Genomic DNA, 19,088 nt, shown 5'->3' with positions numbered 1-19,088 from the left:
GAGAGGAGAGGAGAGGAGAGGAGAGGTGTCCTACATGTCAGTGCTGGCCAGTGCCCCATTGCCACCCAGCCGCTCAGCAGAGATCACGAAGCCAAAAGCACAAGGCCACGGGTGGCCTCTGGAGATCTGATGCTGAGGCCCTGTGACTGGGGCATCATTTGAATCATATCTACAAAGCTCTGGCCACAAGGTGAGAGAGCCTGGAGATGCTCCACACCCACTGAAGAGGGAGCTGCTCTCACAAGAAGCCTCAAAAAATGGCAAGCACTCCTGGAGTCAGGCTGTGTAAGGAGTAGACGCTTAGCAGGTGTGGCCTGACTTGGAGGGAGATAAGGAGGAGGCCGGTGGGGTTCCTCCAGAGCATAGCACAGGCATCTGCAGGCTCTCCCAGAACAGATCAGAGCTAGAATCCCAGGTGCAGGCCTCTAGGGACAGCCGGTCTTGGATAGTTCCGGTGCCTAAAGCACCCACTTGTTTTGTTTCTATGGAGCCAAGATAAAAAATTCCCATTCCCTGCCCCTACCTCCTTTCCCTAGAGAGTGGGAAAAATCTTTATTAAATTGGGTTTTATTCTTGAAACATGGCCAAATGTAGCCCAGGCTAGCCTCAACCTCACATAGCCTAGGATGGCCTTGAACTCTGGTCCTCCTGTCCTCTCTAGAGGGCTGGGATTATAAGCATGCCCCAGCATATCTGGCCAAGAGTGGGAAGAAAGCAGGAGAGTTCAGCTCCTCCAATCTGAAGACCACCGGCTGTCTCTCCCTCTGACCTCTACCTAGCACCGCTGACCCAGGATAAGAGCAGAAGCCAGAAAGTACTCCATCCCCCCGCAGGGACAGCTGTGTTCTCTGATGTCCTTCAGTATACATGGGAATGGCTGTTCACGTGGCCTCCTCTATCTGCAGATGTGACCTCTCACTTTGTCACCCTTCAAAAACCAGTGGCCTGCTAGGTATGGTGGCACATTCCTTTAATCCTAGCCCTCAGGAGACAGAGATTTGGTCTCCATAGAGAGTTCCAGACCAGGCAGGGCTACACGGTGAGAACTTGTCTCAAAACCCCAAACATAATAACCACTGCCTTTTGCCCAGATGCTAATCCTCTGGTTACCTTAGACACTTCTGCCTCCAGCAACAGGACAGAAGTGTTGAGATTCTGAAGCCTTCTCCCAAATGGACTCTCTCCATCACTAAAATGAGGCATCAGCATCTGTCTGTACCCACTGCATAGCCCATGGCCCTGCCCCACCCCCATTCAGTCCCCGTGTGCCTCCCAATCCTGTGCCCCCCTTGTACGCACTTCCGGTCAAACTCCTTGTAAGCATTCTGGAGCCAGCCTAGGGATGGTTTGTTCTGGCTACTGAGGCCGTAGTGAAAGTAGACGATAGTATAGTCATTCTCCACATGCTGGTCCAGTGTGTACTTCAGATACCTGGAGGGCACAAGACACAGGGTTCCTTCAGACAGTTGTTAGCTCTACACTGTGATGTACTAACGTCCATGAAACAGAAGCCACCAATCAGCCAGCAGTAGTCGGGAGCTAGCCATGCTTAGGTCATATCCAGGACCATGTGGAGACTCTCCTTGTCCCATAGGTGACACCTGAGGTTCAGGTGAGGTGTTACCTCACTGACCCAAGGTCGTACAGCTAGCAAGTGGACATGGCACCTCCCCAAAGACAGCCACAGCAAAGCCCCAGAAACTGTGATCACCCTGCATTTGGGATAAAAGGTGCTCACGGATGAATCTGGGGTCTTAAGAGATGGGTGGATGCTGGACCCACCAAGATGGCTTCCAGGAGATGTCTTAGAGATGCAAACCCAGGCCCAGGCCCCTTCATGGGTCCACAGAGAAGACCCTTAGAGAGACAAGACTGTGTGAAGATGCAGGCAGAGTGGATATGATACAGTCCTGGTGAGAGGTTCAAGGATTTGACCAGTACTCGGAGCTAGAGGAGACTGGCCACCGGCTCTCCCTCTGGAGGGAGCATGGAGGGAGCACTAAGGGAGCACGTCTGAAGCACACCTCGGTTCTGGATAGAATATAGTTCTACTGTTTCATGCCACTAAGTTCACCATCATTTATTAAGGCAGCCACAGCAAACTGTTCAAGGAGGGCTAAGATTCGAACTCAGGGCCACGTAACTTTTAGCCTTGCCCTTGCCCCACCACTATGGTTCCACCTCAGTCATCTTGCTGATCTACTGTGTTTCCAGAAACACGCCTTCCTGCTCTCTAGACAGCCTGCATCCATCAGGTAAGGGAGACAAAGCTTCCATGCCCTTGGGACAGGGGACTGTCCCCCACCTCGGAGGTCAGTGCCCACAGCTCAGCTGGCTAAGAGGGGAATCACGCCAACATCCACCATTCTACTGGTGCTGGTGAAGCCCTGGTGGCCCTGGTGGTGGGAGCCTCTCCCAGACAGCTATGATGTGGATTCCAGAGATCCTGAGCTCACTGCCTCTCTATGTCCTCCCTGGAAATGGAGACCAGGATGACCACGTTGGTAGGCAGATGCTGCAGAGAACAGAGTGGTACTCACTCGAGCAGACGCTGGTGGTTGAGCTGATGCAAGGGTGGCAGCCGGCAGCAACTGAAAGTGAAGATGCGTCTCCCCTGGCAGTCATCCCCTGGAGGAACAAAGGTATGAACCTTCAGCCACTGGGCCGGACTTCCTCAGTCCTAAGTCATGGTGGCCAGAGGAGGCCAGACTGAGCAATGGCTGGGATGCCTAAGGCTGGGGCTCAGGCGACACCCAGGGGAGGTATGTGACATACACATTTCCTGAGAAAACCTTCCAACTGTCCATCACTCCCATTTAACAGATGGAACACTGGAGCTGCCAGGTTAGGTCACCAGTGCCAGGTCCCACGAGTGGCAGGTCCCACAGGTGGGTTTAATTTTATCCACATTTGACTTCGAGTACAAGATACAACTGCCTCTTTCTTACAAAAGTGTCCCCTTAGTATTCTCCTAGGACTCTGAGTCTTGGAGAAAGCCAGAGGGGTCAGGGACCAGTTGTTCCTGAATAGGACAGGACCACACATCCAATACAGGAGGCCAAGCCACCCTGTGCTGTGATCAACTCTTGGCACAAGAGACTGCCAATAGGCCTTAGGGACGAACGTGTTCTGAGGACTGGCAACAGCCGCTGGATCGGAAGCTTCTGGCCTCCTTGTATGCAGGACAGGGGAAGGTCTTCAGCTTAGAGAGATACATACAGCTCTGCTGGATAGGAAAGAGGCAAGCTGTCCCTAGCATACAGCTGGTACTGGTGGCAGCCATGGTAGCCTTGGTGACAGGAGCCCTTTCAGATGGTTTTTCTGTGGACTTGAAGGCCCATTCCAAGTCCAGGCTCATGCCAGGCTTATAGTGACACTTAGTGAGCTTGAGACCACAGGGGCTCTCTCCAGAGGGAAGGTAACTGCTGAGGTCCCAAATGCTGCATACGCTATTCCACAGGTTGTGAGCCCTATGGGCGGACCTTCCTTCTGTCTCTATGGAACCCAGTGTGCACACTGGAAGACTTAGGGTCGGGACTAGTGTCATATCATGCTGAGGACCAGCAGCCTGGTCACAGCTCCTGCAGGCTGGATCCTTGGGGCTTTGTTTCCCACACAGCTCTGCCCTCACACTTTATCACAGGTAACACAGGACACGGGGAGAGCAACTGGGACATGTGCTGATGACCAGGACACAAGAAAGAGACCAGCTCCCCAGGGTTCAAAAGCAGAGGAGACTTAGCTGCCGGGGCCTTCATTTATAGCTCTGTGTCTCTCTCACCGTCTCTCAGTGTGCGAGTGCTTGTGCGTGTGTGTGTGATTGTGACAGTTGGTGTGTGTGTGTGATTGTGACAGTTGGTGTGTGTGTGTGACTTGTGACAGTTGGTGTGCATGTGTGTGTGTGTGTATGTGTGTGCATGTGTGACATGTGACAGCTGGCACTTGGTTCTTTCCTTCCACCAATGTGGGTCCTAGGCCTTGACGGTAGGCATCCTGACTCACTGAACCAGCTCAGCTCACCTCTTTGCAACAAGGCCTGAATTGCACCAAGGCTGGCCTGGATCCTCCTGAGGCAGGATGAGAAGAAAAAATAAAGAGGACAGAGGAAGGGAGAGAGGCCCTCAACCTGAGGTCCTTTTTGTCCTTCCTGTTAATTCTTAGTGGATTTGGGGCCAGCCAGGTCTACAGAATGAACTCCAGGGCAGCCAGAGCTCTATAGTCACTATGTCAAAAAACAAAACAAAATGACCTAGCTTTACCACAGCAGAGGTTCCAAGGCGTTGTCCCCGGGTTGCCGGTGGCACTGCTCATCTGCATCCCCTGGAACCTCTGACACTCCTACCTAAGTCTCCAAGCACTAGAATTGCAGGCATGTGCTACCACATCTGGCTTTCATTTCATAGAAGGCATCCTCCTGCCCCAGCCCTGGATGTCACCCCTCCTGAGTCCCCTGACCTGCAAACACACCTGTCATCCTAACCAAGCTGCTGCCTCCTGACCCCCCCACACACTGTGCCCCACATCTGTGAACACACCACCCCATGTGCACGTCGAGAGGGCAAGACTGAGAAGCCAGGCGTGTGTTGTGGGGTCACAGTGTGTGGAGGGCTACCAGCTGCCATGGGCACCTCAGGGTATTCTCTATACACACTTCGGGTTCAGCAGTGACATGTGTTGAGAAGCCACCATGCTGGTCATTGCACTTGTGTCACACTGCAGTGGGCAGTGCTGCCCTTGAGTGGACATCTCAGATAGACATTAGGGAAAGGCATTATGGAGGCAGCTTTGGGCTCAATACTGTTCCCGTGCCCAAAAACCAACTCACAACTTCCTAGGGCCTCTAAATGTGACCTTATTTGCAAACAGGCTCATCACAGATTTAATTAGGTTAAAGTTCAAGATGGGGCCATCTTGGATTTAGAACAAAGAGGCGGGAGAGAATTGATTTAGGAGAGAACATAGCCTTGGGCCAGGGGAGGTGGGCAGTGTAGGGATAGGCAAAGGCCACGAGGTACAAAGGAACCCCAGGAAGAACAAAGGATGCTGGGAAGGTTGGGGTGGATTTCCTCAGAGCCTACAGGAGTAACCAGCCCACCCACACCCTGGATTCTCACTTCTGAACCCCAGAACCATGAGACTGAATATCTGCTGTTAGAGGCTCCTTGGATGGGGGCCCTCTGTTCCAGCAGCCCTAGTGTCATTACCTGTCACTTGGGTCCATAATCTTAGTTTCTCTGTATCCCAGAGGGTCTTAGGAAACTTGGTGAAGGGAAATAGATCCATGTATAGTTTGCATAGACCAAGGAGAGAAATAATGCAATTTGTTGGGTTACTTATCTTACAATGTATAGAAATCCGAAGGCCAGAGCTATGTAGATGCCACTGTGATGTGGCAGAGCCTATCCTCTCCTGAGGGGGACACTGCACCTCAGGTTAGATACCTCTATCTTGATTCTCAGAAGGAAGGGCACAAGGGTCTCTATTTAGAACTCAGTATGTCTCCTCTGTTCCCCATCCTGTCTCATTTATACCAGGACATATGGCGGCAGCCCCTCGCTGCTCACTAAACCTGAGCATCAGTCTGCAGCTCTCTCCACAAACACAAAGTCTGGGTCCCACAGAACAGCCACCATCTGTGTCTCCCACCATCCTCTGCTTCCCTGCACCAGAGAGCCTCTGTCCTCCCTCCCCTGCAGCCCCACGCCACCACCTGTGATGTCCAGGCTGCTCTGGTGGTCTCTTCTTCTTTCTCCCTTTGCCTGGCCTCATCCCAGGGGATCCAGCAGGCTGGATGTCTACAGCCCTGTTCTTCCCTGAGGAGCCTGAGGAGAGCCCTGCTGCCCCCTTGAGGGCTGCTGCCCATCTCCTTCCCTGCAGCTCTGACCATCAGTCATTGCTGGCTTGCTTGCTCGAAGGACAGGACCCAGAAGAAAACAAAAGCCCCCTTCTACAAGGAGACCCCTCTTAAACTCACTTGTGTTTTTAAAAAGTATGTATAGCCATGCTCAGGGTTTCTCCTCCCCTGCTCCCCCAAACGTGATGCAGGCCGGAAGAACGCACGCCTGGAAAGATAATGAACCAGAATAAAGCATCATCACATGCACTCACTGTGTGGGCACGGGTGGGTTTTGAGTCCCACCTCTGCGGCTGGCAAAACTACTTGTTATGTGCAACACCACACCATCCCTCCTCTGCGAAGCTCCAGAGCCTGGCTGGTGTTTAAGATTCCAGAACAATCTGCTTGCAGATGCAGCATCCATTCATCTCTCTCTTCTTAAGAACTGTGGCCAGGCCCAGCTTACTCAGAGATCTGTGCTCTAACCCACCACACAGTCCCCTCCTCTGTCTGGCTCAGGCTCTGGGCACAACAGCAGAAAACAGAGACTTTTCCAAACTGGGTCCTCTTGCCTGGGTACCAATGCCAACTGTGGCCCATGTCCAAGGGCCACCAATCCCTCAGGTAAAGTTCTGAGTCACAGTATGGCCGTTCCAAAAGACACCATGATTAGATGGCACAAGAGAAAGTTAAGTTGGCCCAGAAAGGTCAGAACCCAAAGGGCATTTCTCGATTCACATGCAAATACACACACACACAGAGAGAGAGAGAGAAAGAGAGAGAGACAGAGAGAGAGAGAGAGAGAGAGAGACAGAGAGACAGAGAGACAGAGAGAGAGAGAGAGAGAGAGGTGGACACACACACCACACATATACACATACATATACATACACATAGATACACACAAACACACACAGACACACACACATGGACACACACACACACACTCACATACCCCTGCCATCAGCACTCTCCTCCTCAGCAAAAAAAGATAACTGTCAATCACAAAGTCAGATTAGACTCATCGGACTATAGCATCAGCCTGAAGGCCTCTCCACACACACAAAGCCTAGGTCCCACAGAACAGCCAAAATCTGTATCTCCCACCATCCTCTGCTTCCCTGCACCAGAGAGCCTCTGTCCTCCCTCCCCTGCAGCCTCATGCCACCACCTGTGATGTCCAGTCTTCTCAGCAACACCTTCTTTTTGGTGGCCTCTACCTCCTCCCTTTGCCTGATCTCAAGATCACTTAACCAGTGTTTATTGATGGCTGCAGTGCCTCGGCTCAGGAGAAGCCAAGAGGAAATGCTACTCCTGCAGGCTGGGGATAGGGTGTCTTGGCCCAGCCCAGGAGCCTAAACAGAGTTTTCTACACTCAGGGGCCAGGAGAAACCCCATAACACACACACACACACACACACACACACACACACACACACACACACACACTTTCTCTTTCCATCCCTTTCCTTCCAAACACTCCTAGAAAACTGGTTTTAAAAATTCTTCCCCCAAATAAGCCTTCCAGTTAAAGTAGAGGCATGTGGAAGTCACGTGATCAATGGCGTTTTGGCTAAAGCCCTATTCAGAATAGGTCCAGTGGGTCCCCAAATTCATCCTGTGGTTATTCCCCCAGTTCCAGAATACGTAACTGGGATAGATATACTTAGAAGTTGGCAGAATTCCCACATTGGTTCCCTGACCTACGGAGTGAGGGTAGGAAAGGCTAAATGGAGGCCATTGGAGTTGCCTTTATCAAAGAAATTAGTAAACCAAAGACAATATTGTATCCCAGGAGGAATGACAGAAATTAGTGCCACCATCAAGAAATTGGAAGGTGTAGGGGTGGTGGCTCCCATGTCATCTCCTTTGAACTCTCCTACCTGGCCAGTGCAGAAGACAGACAGACTACGGAGAATGACAGCTGACTATCGGAACTTAATGAAATAGTGACTTCCATTCCAGACATAGTGTCCTTGATTGTGCAGATTAACATATATCCTGGTACACAGTATGCAGCTACTGATCTAGAAAATGTCACAAGGACCTCCAGGGGCTCTTTGCTCTCACAATTTTACAGTTATACCACAAGAGTACATTAACTCTCCAGTCCTGTGTCATCTCTTCCACAAAATACCGTGCTGGTCCACTTACTGATGACATCATGCTGATCGGACCGAATTCGCAGAAGGACCAAGCAGTGTTCCTCTATGCCCTTGGCTGCAGTTCCTGCTTCCAGGTTCTTGCCCTGACTTCTCTGTATCATGGACTCTAACCTATAAGATACAATAAGCCCTGTCCTCCTCAAGCTGCTTTTGGCCACGGTATTTATCAGAGTAATAGAAATTAAACTAGAGCAGCCCCTTAGTGACACGGAAGGACCCATAAGAAACCACAGGGATATCCCACAGTGAGTGAAGCCAGCTCTGGGGCATCTGCCAATAGAGCAGGTGGGACAGAGGCCAAAAAAAGACAAGTCACTTCTCTTAAAGAATCGATTCTACACACCAGAGGTCTTATCCATGCTATAAGGACTCCATCCTCAGTCCAGAAGCTCAGCTCAGCCTCCAGCTTAACACTTTAAAACCATCTCTTGGGCTAGAGAAGGCTTAATGGTTAAGAGCCTTTACTGCTCTTACAGAGAACCCAAGTTCAGCTCCTAGTACATGTTGGATAGCTCACAACCACCTGTAACTTCAATTCCAGGGTATCTGATGCCTTTAGCCCACGGGCATCTGTACTCATCACATGCAAATACTCACATGCACACATACACAGAGAGAAACACACACACATGTGTACATACCCACCACACACATATACACATAGGTACACACAGACACACACTTACATACCCTTGCCATCAGCACTCTCCTCCTCTGCAAAAAAAGGATAACTGTCAATCACAAAGTCGGTTGTGGCCTTGGAGCTATCATGGCCAAACATAGACTCCTCAGTGTACCAGGCCCTGAGAATGGGCTTCCCATTCTGTCTCCATCTCTAAAAGACCGTGGACATGTTCTGTAGAGGTATATATGGACCTTCAGGTGGGAAGAGAAAGAATGGAGAGGCACATCTGCCAGCTGCCGGAATGAGATAGCTATGTGAGGGCCTTGGTCAGGAAGATCACACTCTAAGGCAAGGGGGAGATAGGTGTGGAGGTGCGTGCCTGTGATCCCAGCATCTGGAAGAAGCAAAAAGGGAAGGAGTTGGAGGTCATCCTGGCTGTCTAGTAAGTTTGTGGCCAGCCTGAGCTACGTGAGATCCCACCTCAAAAACAACCAGACAAAAAAGACAAGTATTAGAAGGTGTAAAGGGGACTTACTAACAGCACACCATGCAGACAGAACAACTCATCGCACTCATCACACTCATCACAAAACCTCACACACAGGGCAGGGACCAGGATGGGTACACACAGACAATCCAGCACTCAAGCAGCTGAGCCAGAGAGACACTCAGGTGGAGGCTAGCATAGCGAGACCCTATCTCAAAAACAAAATAAGTCTGGTATGTGGCTTAGTAGGTAGAGTACCCCCCCCCGGCACACCAAAGACCCTGGGTTCAGCTCCCCAGCACCTCCTTCACCTGGGATGGTGGGATACAGGACAGTCATCTTGGCTGCTCCTGAGGTTTGGGAGCAGGAGCATTAGAGGTTTAAGGTCATCCCCAGCCTCAGCCAGCTCCTGGTCCAGCTGGACTATGGTCCAGTCGTTTCTCAAAACAGCTCCACAGCAGAAAGGTTGGATCGCTGCTCTTTCTTCTGGGACCAGGGACAGGGCACAGCAGGTAACGAGTTCGTGTGCAAGCCTGATGACATGAGTTTGAATCCCAGAGACCACATAAAGAGGAGAGAATCAATTCCACAAAGTTGTCCTCTGATCTCGAGCGCACACTGTGGCATGCACACAGCCCGACAATGATAATAAAAAGAATCAAGACAGAAAAACAGAAAACCCAGAAGGAGCAAAGATGGACAGAATCAAAGGGACAAATGTCCACCTTTTATTTTTAAACTAAGTCCAATTTTCAGAGCTTTAGAAATTCCTGTGCCAGGTGGACACAGAGCAGGACAAGGATGCAGAAAATCGGAATGACATCATCACTAACCAACCTAACCTCACTGAAAGACACAACATCACACCCAACAGTGAAAAGTACACATGCTTTTCAAGTGTCCAAAGGACATGTGTGCAGGTTGGCCACATGCAGAGTTCCTGGTTCCTAAATTTTGAAGTCTCTAAACTTATCAATAATCTAATGTTATCACTCAGAATCCAAGCTTGGTGTGATGGCAAGCGTCTGTTATCCTAACTCTGAGGAAGCAGAGACAGGTGGATCCCCAGAGAAGGCTGGCTGGCCAGTCTAGCCAATTAGTAAGCTCTGAATCCAATCAGAGACCCTGTCTCAAAATGCACACACCCATACATACATGTCCACACACAAACACATAGGTGTGCACTTGTACATATGAGCACACATACATGTACACAGACACAGCAGACATACACATGTGTGTATGACATAGGCACCCATGTACATATACACATACCACACACACACAAAGTGTTGAAAAGCTTTAAAAAAAATCACATGGGTTCTGGGGCTGGAGAGATGGCTCAGGTTAAGAGCCATCTTGCAAAGCACCTGGGTACTTTAGCAGAACAACTGGATTTGACTCCTAGCATCAACATAGGGTCACACAAGCATCTATGACTCCAGTTCCAGGGGATCCAACACCCTCTTCTGGCCTTTGATAGTACCAAGCACATATGTGGTACACAGATATACAGATAGGCAAAATACTTAGAAATATAAAATAAAAGATAAACATGGTGTTCTTTTATTTTGCTTTTTGTTTGTTTGTTTGTTGTTTTATGTTTTTTTGGCTTTTTTGAGGGGGAGGGGGAGGGTTTCTTTATGTAGCCCTGGCTGCCCTGGAACTCACAGAGAGCTGCCTACCTCTGTCTCCCACATGCTGAGACTAAACCTGCACTAAAGGATTTTACTTATAAATATTTGCCAAATAAGAAGCATTAAACAGGCCGGGCGGTGGTGGCGCACGCCTTTAATCCCAGCACTTGGGAGGCAGAGGCAGGTGGATTTCTGAGTTCGAGGCCAGCCTGGTCTACAGAGTGAGTTCCAGGACAGCCAGGGCTACACAGAGAAACCCTGTCTCGAAAAACCAAAAAAAAAAAAAAAAAAAAAAAAAAAAAAAAAAAAAAAAAAAAAAAGAAGCATTAAACAGGGGTCTAGAAAGATGGCTCATCTGTTAAGAGCCCGGACAAAACATCAATACATATGAAATAAAAATAAGTAATTTTTTTTAAAAAAAGAAGTATTAAATAGAAAATTTTTAATATTTTAATTTTATTAAATGCGACCATTTCTGGGATCTGGAGAGATGACTCAGCAGTTAAGAGCACCGGCTGCTCTTCCAGAGGTCCTGAGTTCAATTCCCAGCAACCACATGGTGGCTCACAACCATCTGTAATGGGATCCGATGCCCTCTTCTGGTGTGTCTGAAGACAGTGGCAGTGTACTCATATACATAAAATAAATAAATCTTTTTTTAAGTGACCATTTCTTTCCTTTCTTTGGTTGATATGTGGCTCCATGTCCTCCATGTTTGATCTAGCATCCCTCTTTTTTAAGTCTAAAGCTTTCTAAAAAGGACACTAAAAGCTTCAAGCAACCAAGTGCCATTGGTCCCAGCCATTTTAGGATCCCTCTTACACTCAGCAAGTGCCAAAACATTCTTTACTCCTGTTTCTGGGGTCTTCAATTACTTGAGGACAGAACTTCCTTTTGATCCTACCTCGTTAGGATCTTAGCTCCTTAGAAGAAAGAGCCAATGATGACAGCTGGTGCAGGGGACTTAGAGTCAAGCTCTAAGTGCATGCTGAGAGGTCCGCAGGCCTAAATTCTATGTAGCAGAATGTTTTCCTGGCTCCTGACACCCTGTGAGAGCAGGTTGCTAGTCATATGAGTTTTTACGGATGTCTGATGGCTGAGACACAGCCCGGCATCCTTACTTAATGATGTCATCCACTTAAGAAGGTGGGGAACTACCCTGAGCAGCTGAGACAGCACTCGGGACACAGATGTCATTGTTGTTGCTGTCTGGGAACACTGGTGGGTCCTCTTGTTCTCATTATGTTCTTCATTTCGGCAACCCAGCTAGAGAGAGGCAGCCTGTGACAGCCCACTCTACCTTGCAAGCCCCTAAAGACTATACCGATCAGTCTTGGGACCAACCAGATAGTTAACCTACCTGCCACCTGCAGGATGCCGTGTCTGGCCACATCATAGAATGGGTGACTTGTGCTCAAGGTGGGGTCCAGGCCAGCCATGGACGCCACTGAGAGCCCTCCTGTGGCCCCTAGTGTGGCTGCTCCTCCCTTGTCTCTGTCGCTCTGTTGGAGACACAGGAATTAAAGGGAGTTAGGAGACAAGCTAGGTTAGGGGGACTTATCACTCACTAAGGCACCAGGACAGGAACTAAGCATTGACAAATCACTACCAAATACTATTTATTGATAGACCATTAATAGTTAGCCTTGGTCGTAACCATCCTTTCTCAGGGGTATTTTTTGTTTTAAGCTGAGAACGTTGAGAGTCAGAGGGATGTTGACTCTCTACTTGCTGGCTGTTAGACCCTTCCTTGGTGCCCCCCACCCCACTGTTATCTGCCAAATAGCCAGCAGGCTGCTCTGAGCTATGCAGGGCCTTCAGGAAACCCCGTGGCAACTGCAGCTTCTTGCTGTAGAAGCCCAGCTCTGTCTCCACACCCACTTCAACACCCTGCCCCTGGATTTCTGCCGGTCACAGCCCCAGTGAACCCTGCATGACCCTGCAGCCATTTCTACCCAGACCTGAGGGTCAGCACTTCCCCTGGCAACCCAGCAGAAGGCTCTTGACTGGTGCAGAGTTTGAAATGAAGGCCTGCCCCATTTGTTAATGACGCCTTTGCCAGACTCTCCAAGCTGTTGTTCTGCTCCATCTACATGAATAGGCTATGTGAAGGAATCCCTTTGTGTGTCTCAGGAAGGCAGTTTCCTGTGTTGCTCCTGGTACTGCAGTGTCGTGGCCATTAAAGGCATCTCTCTGGTGCCCATTGCTTGCTCAGTTCTGATCTTTTCCTCTTCATTTTTATGAGTTCTTTCATACAATGTGTTTTGATCTTGGTCACATTCTTTCTCAACTTCTCCCAGATCCACCCCTGCCTCCCACCCCACTCAACTTCCTGTCTTCTGTTTTCTTTTTCTAAACATATGAAAGTCAAATTTGTGCTGCCCATATATTCTCAGATTTATGGCCTTCCAGCAGAGCATGGTCCACTTACCAGGGGCTACATTCTTAAAGACAAAAACCCTGACTCTCCTTCTTCTAGCAACTATCAATTGCCAACAGTTCCTTAGCTAGGGGGGACTTCCTGCCCATCTCCCATCTCCATACTGGGGTCTTGACTGGTTTGAGTTATAGGTAGAGTCCACTGAGCAGAGAACAGGAAGAAAGGGAGATGGTGGCAATAGCAGCCATGTCAATGGGTAGCAAGAAGAGGGCATCTGAAGCTCTGTATGGTGGCTCATGCCTTTAATCTCAGTACTTGGGAGCCACAGGCAGACAGCTACTGTGAGTTCAAGGACAGCCTGGTCTACCTAGCAACTTTCTGGCCTACCAGAGCTATGTAGTGATATACTTTCTCAAAAGAAAACAAGGGCTGGAGAGCACTGACTGCTCTTCCTGAGGTCCTTAGTTCAAATCCCAGCAACCACATGGTGGCTCACAACCATCTGTAATGAGATCTGATGCCCTCTTCTGGTGTGTCTGAAGACAGTGACAGTGTATTCATATAAATAATAAAATAAGTCAAAAGAAAACAAAAACAAATAAACAATAACAACAACAACCAAATAACCAACCAAAGCTCAGAAGGAGATTTCCAGAAGCTAGGGCAGGAGCAATAAAAACAAGTGTGGTTGGAGGCAGGAGCTGTGGAGATCTGAGGAAAATGAGGGCCATGGTTGCTAGAAGAACTCCAGGGAGCCGTCAAAGGCTCAGATTCTCAGACAGCCAGGCTGAGATCTAGAACACCAGACTCTGTGGAGGGCTGGGGTACAGACACTTCGCCCTGAGAGCTGTAACACTAACTGGTACCAGGGGCTGGGATCCAGACACACACTGTCGAGAGCAGGCACCTAGGCCTGAGAGCTAAAACACTAGAAAGTACCACCTGCTGCTGCTGGATGCTGTGCAGAAGGGAGTTGGGTTTCCCTCAAACATGCAGGAACAGAGCTTGTCAAGAGCATAAGGGACAAGCGTAGCCGACTCTGCCAATCCTCCCCTGAGATGAGATGTTCAACAGAAGAAGCCCACAGATAGCTGTGAGACCTACAGTCCAGGCACAGTTCTGCAGTGAAAGGGCTTCTGGCCAGCAGGCAAAGTGAACAGCTGTCATGTGAACCCCCAGCATCTCTGGGTCCCCAGTTAATCACACACACACACACACACACACAGGTGCACATACATACACACACACACATACACACACACACAGGTGTACATACATACACACACACACATACACACACACACAGGTGCACATACATACACACACACATACATACACACACACAGGTGCACATACATACACACACACACTCACACTCATACACACTGGTGCACATACATACATGCAGACAAAACACTCATATTTATAACATTTAAATAAGCCAATAAAAAAAAATCTTTACTTCACATGTTTTAACAAGCGCCAGGCCACCCTTTTAATATCTGTCCTGTGAAGCATTTAAAAACTCAGGTAGAGCTGGGCGGTGGTGGTGCACACCTTTAATCCCATCACTTGGGAGGCAGAGGCAGGCGGATCTCTGAGTTCGGGGCCAGCCTGGTCTACAGAGTGAGTTCCAGGATAGCCTGGGCTACACAGAGATACCCTGTCTTGAAAAACCAAACCAAACCAAACCCTCCCTCAGGTTGACAATTAGAATGAGTACAAATCAAGCTTTAAGGGCGACAAAGAGTCTCCCCTTCTGTACCAAAGAACTGCAGGGCTTCGGACACGGCTTAGTGAGTAAAGCACTTGGTTTATATGCATGAGGACTCAAGCTCAGCTCCTCCAGGACCCGAGGAAAACCATAAACCACAGCAGCACACACTTGCAACCCCTACACTGCGGAGATGGCACAGGAGGGGCCCTGGGGCTCACTGGCCATAATCAGTAAGTTCCAAGCTCAGTGACAGACCTTGTCTCAGAAGACAGACAGACAGACAGACAGACAGACAGACAGACAGACATCATTTCATTGACTAAAACACAGTAGAGCTGACAAAGTCCATGTCTTCAAATACAGATGGGACCCTAAAACCACAGCCAGAAGACATCACTCCAGGCACCTCAGCAGCTCTGTGCTCTGATGAGCAGGGAGGTTAGACTCCTCTATGCTAAGGTACGAAACTTGTTAGCATTACGGCTAAGGGGTATGTACACTTGGTGACATCGTACTGATTAGTAAGTGTGAGGACAACCTGGGTATCCGGCAAGACTTTGTCTCAAAACAAAAACACACCCCTCTCCATCCTCAGGCTACAGAAATACCTTTATTAGAAATATTAGCAAGAGCTGGAAGTAGTGGCAGAAGGGAAGCCCCCACCTTAACCACCGTGCCATGGGGAGAACCGATCTCTGTGTATCTCAGCGCTCTGTGCTGCGTAAGTGTAGACACTAACCCAAGATCACCCACAGGTCAGTGCGCAGGACAGGAAGCCCGTGACTCTTGGCTTTGTGCTTCTGCTTGTTTTCCAGCAGGTGAGTGAGTTCTCCCTGCTGACACCCCTGCAGGGGTATTGTTCAGCTGGTCACCTCTAACCGGAGGTCATTAGGACCTAGTTGTCCCTAATTGCTGCCGCTTCTCTCGTGTTAACAGTGACATTTCTAGTTTTCTTTCTCTTCCCCCTCCCCCCGTGCTGTTCCCCCTCCTTCACCGAAGCCCTTGCCATCTGTACCCTGGGAAGGACTCTGTCACCATGCCGCTGTGTGGCCCTGGCCGGGAGCTTTGCCTCATCTGGGTGGTCAGACAGGCAGGCAGAGCGGTTGCTAAATTTACCGCCAAGTTCCTGGGGATGCCAGGACAACGTTGGCAGGAGATCCTGAAAGAAGGGCATCCAGAGCTGGGGAGGAATAGAGGAGGCAAAGGTCCCAGGAGAGGGCCAGGAGTATGATGCTCAGAGGAGACAAGGACAGAGGGTCCTTGTGTGTCCCAGGTACCCTGTCTACCTATGTCACACCTGCAACAGACAGAGACACACTGAGCCTGACTAATGCACCTGTAATTCTGGACCACCTACCTCCTAGTCCTGTCCGTGACATTCCTTCCTACACCAGCTTCGATGGCCCAGCCCTTCTGTATGTCACATAGAGACGTGACCCCGTGGCAACCTCCCCCTCAGCCTCCCCAGGCCTGCAGCAGTATTTTTCCACATTGTCTAACTCTAGATGCTGAGGCTCTGAGCTGGGGAGCCCCTGGCCAGGCCCCAGCTGCATACCCAGGATCAGGTTTGCCTCCCTGGCAGGGTGCAGGACACCAATGCCAGGATCCACCACCCCACCTTCTCTTCAGGACCCCTCAAATCCAAAACCATCCCCGTTGGAAAGTAGCTCACTGAGGACCTAGCTGGTGTGCGAAGACACCCAGGCTGGGACCCTGTGGCCATACCTTAAAGGGAAACTCTATTACAAAAGCCAGTGAAGGAACTTGGCCCTCAGAGCCCACAGCTCAGGATACACACACCCTGAGGCAGCTGGCCAGGAACTGGTAGTGGCTGAGAGGCCAGGCTTCACGCCATCCACAGGCCCAAGTGTCTGTGCGTAGCCCACAGTCACCGCCTCTGAAGCAGCAAGACTTCATTTTCCCCTGTCCTCGGCTTTATCAAACCAACACTCGGATCCCTTCCCTTTCCAAGCTCAGTCTCTATCCCTCGGCACAGGCCAGATTTTTTTGTTCTGAAGTGTGCCTAGTCAGCCCTGCACCACTGCCAGGAAGCAGTTTGCTGGAGAGCACCAGGTACCCCCTTCCCACAGCAGCCATTGAGTGGGAATTAAAGCAAGGCTCTCCCAGCATCCTACACGGCTCTCAGCATCACCTGGCTCCTGGTGTTCTGAACCGTGGGAAGAGCTCAATATGTAAAGAAAATGATGATGATGGTGATGAAGAGGATAGTGATGATGATGAAGATGATGATATATAATATCACACACACAAACACACATGTGTGCACACACACACACACACACTCCAGGACCAAGCATATGCTAGGCGATTGCTCTTCCGCTGAGACATACCACTCCAAACACACACACACACACACACACACACACACACATGGACGGACACATGCACGCACGTACGTGTATATGTATGTATATGTATGTAATGTATATGTATATATATGTTGCATGTGGTTGTACAGACATGCAAACATGGAGGCCAGAGGAAGACATTAGCTGTCCTGTCTGCCTCTGCCTTATTCCCTAGAGACAGGGTCTCTCACTGAACCCAGAGCTAGGTTGGCAGATAGCAAGCCCCAGAGATCCTCCTGTCTCCGCCTCTCTCCCCAGGGCGGGGGTGGGGGTGAGGGGGCGGTTACAAGTGCATGGCCACGCCCAGCTTTTAGCTGGGTGCTGGAGACCTAAACTCAACCTTCACTCACTGCACGCACCCTTCCTCACTGATCGGCCCCCCAGTCCGCTCCCGCCAACGTACACTTTAAAAACTCCTGTCTCAGCCCTGGCTGCAGGCACTGTCTGGCCCTTATCCATCCTGCTCCTTCTGGAGAATTCTCCCTTTCCCAAAGGAGGGTCAATCCTCTTAACACAGCTCCCAGCTCCCACCAGGGGTGACCAGAAAGTCCCGGCTCTCTGCTCTCCCTTGGTGGAGTAAAGTTTCACAAAGGCTCAAGAGCACACCCACCCCCATACCCTATGCAGGGCCAGCATAGTCAAGGCCCCTCATAAATGCCGGAGTGACAAGTCACACTGCAAACAGACCCTTTGTCCTGCCTCAGTGCTTCTGAGCCTTAGTCCTGTCCCCCAGACTTCCTGGCTCTGCCTGTGACCACTGCCTCCACTTGAGCTCCAGAGTCTCCCCCGTGAGGGGACTTACTCCTGGGGGAGCCATCAGCATCTACGAAGCTGAGAAGAGCTTCCTTAGTCATCAGCACCAAAGACCAGAACAGGCGATCCAGCAGCAGGCGTGCTATGCAAAACAGATTCCAAACCACCCAAGGGGTCTATTTATAATTCACAGCAAAATGGTTTGTTGCTGTCAAAATGTGTTTGCACTTTACACAAACAGACCCTTATAGCAATTATCTTAATGCAGTAGCTACAAACGAGTACCTACTTACTTCGGGCAAATTAATGCAGGGTTCACCTTAAGCAGCGCAGCCCGTGGTGGGGGAGGTGGGACACACAGATAAAGAGCTCAGGGAATGTGCACACCTCCAGGCTCTCTCCGAATTCAGGAGAGGGGCCCCATGCCACCACACCTAACCCTCCAAGGCTCAAAAAGAAAGAGGCATGAGCCTCAGACACACCACAGCCAGGGGCCATTTTTTTTTTTTTTCGGTCTCAGCTACGTTTGTGGCCATAAACCTTCTCATGGCCCGCTCAATACCACCAACACCACACGGTTCCTGGGGCTGGCGGGAGGCACACACAGACTATTTATTACTACTTGTCCAGGGGGAGATATAGAGTCACCAGAATCCAGATCCAGGTGAGACTGGGGATGGAGTGGGGGATGGGTGAAGTTCATGTGGCTGACTGGCAGGAGCCAGTTTAAGGTCCTTCCTTGTCCAGTCTCACTCTCACAGTCTGGGACCCCTCTTATCACCATTTGGGGATAGCTGGTACCTCTGTCACAGTTCCCACCACCCACGTTCAGTGCTGGCCTGGGGCCCTGGCCTTCTACCCTCACCAGAGGACACTGAACCCCAGATCCCACCCACAATGACCAGTCTCAGCTCCAGCATCCCTGTTTCTGTTTGTTCTTCTGTTACTTCGATAAAAACACTCTGACCAGAAGCAACTTTGAGGAAAGGGATTGTTTCATCTTACACTTCCAGGTCAGAGGTCATCTTTGAAGGAAATCAGGGCAAGAACGTGCAAGCAGGACCTGAAGCTGCAAACTGGCTCACACTGTTTTATATATATATATATATATATATATAT

At 50.0% G+C, this 19,088-nt stretch overlaps 1 protein-coding gene across 1 annotated transcript in view; it reads right to left on the bottom strand.

Moving 5' to 3' along the window:
* Arhgap8 (Rho GTPase activating protein 8) overlaps positions 1-19,088 on the bottom strand; it is a 46,664-nt gene that overhangs the window by 20,822 nt on the left and 6,754 nt on the right. The window contains exons 2-4 of the mRNA XM_028788723.1: positions 12,111-12,252; positions 2,541-2,628; positions 1,300-1,431 (exon numbers count right to left, since the gene is read on the bottom strand). Of these exons, the coding sequence (XP_028644556.1) occupies positions 1,300-1,431; positions 2,541-2,628; positions 12,111-12,189 (299 nt within the window). The 5' untranslated portion in view covers positions 12,190-12,252. The remainder of the gene's footprint in view (positions 1-1,299; positions 1,432-2,540; positions 2,629-12,110; positions 12,253-19,088) is intronic.

This window comes from Grammomys surdaster, unplaced genomic scaffold (assembly GCF_004785775.1).
Source record: "Grammomys surdaster isolate TR1022 unplaced genomic scaffold, NIH_TR_1.0 125767, whole genome shotgun sequence".
In the NCBI taxonomy this organism is placed as follows: Eukaryota; Metazoa; Chordata; class Mammalia; order Rodentia; family Muridae; genus Grammomys; species Grammomys surdaster.
The sequence above is the reverse complement of the archived record's forward strand: the minus strand, read 5'-3'. Positions and strand labels throughout refer to the sequence as shown.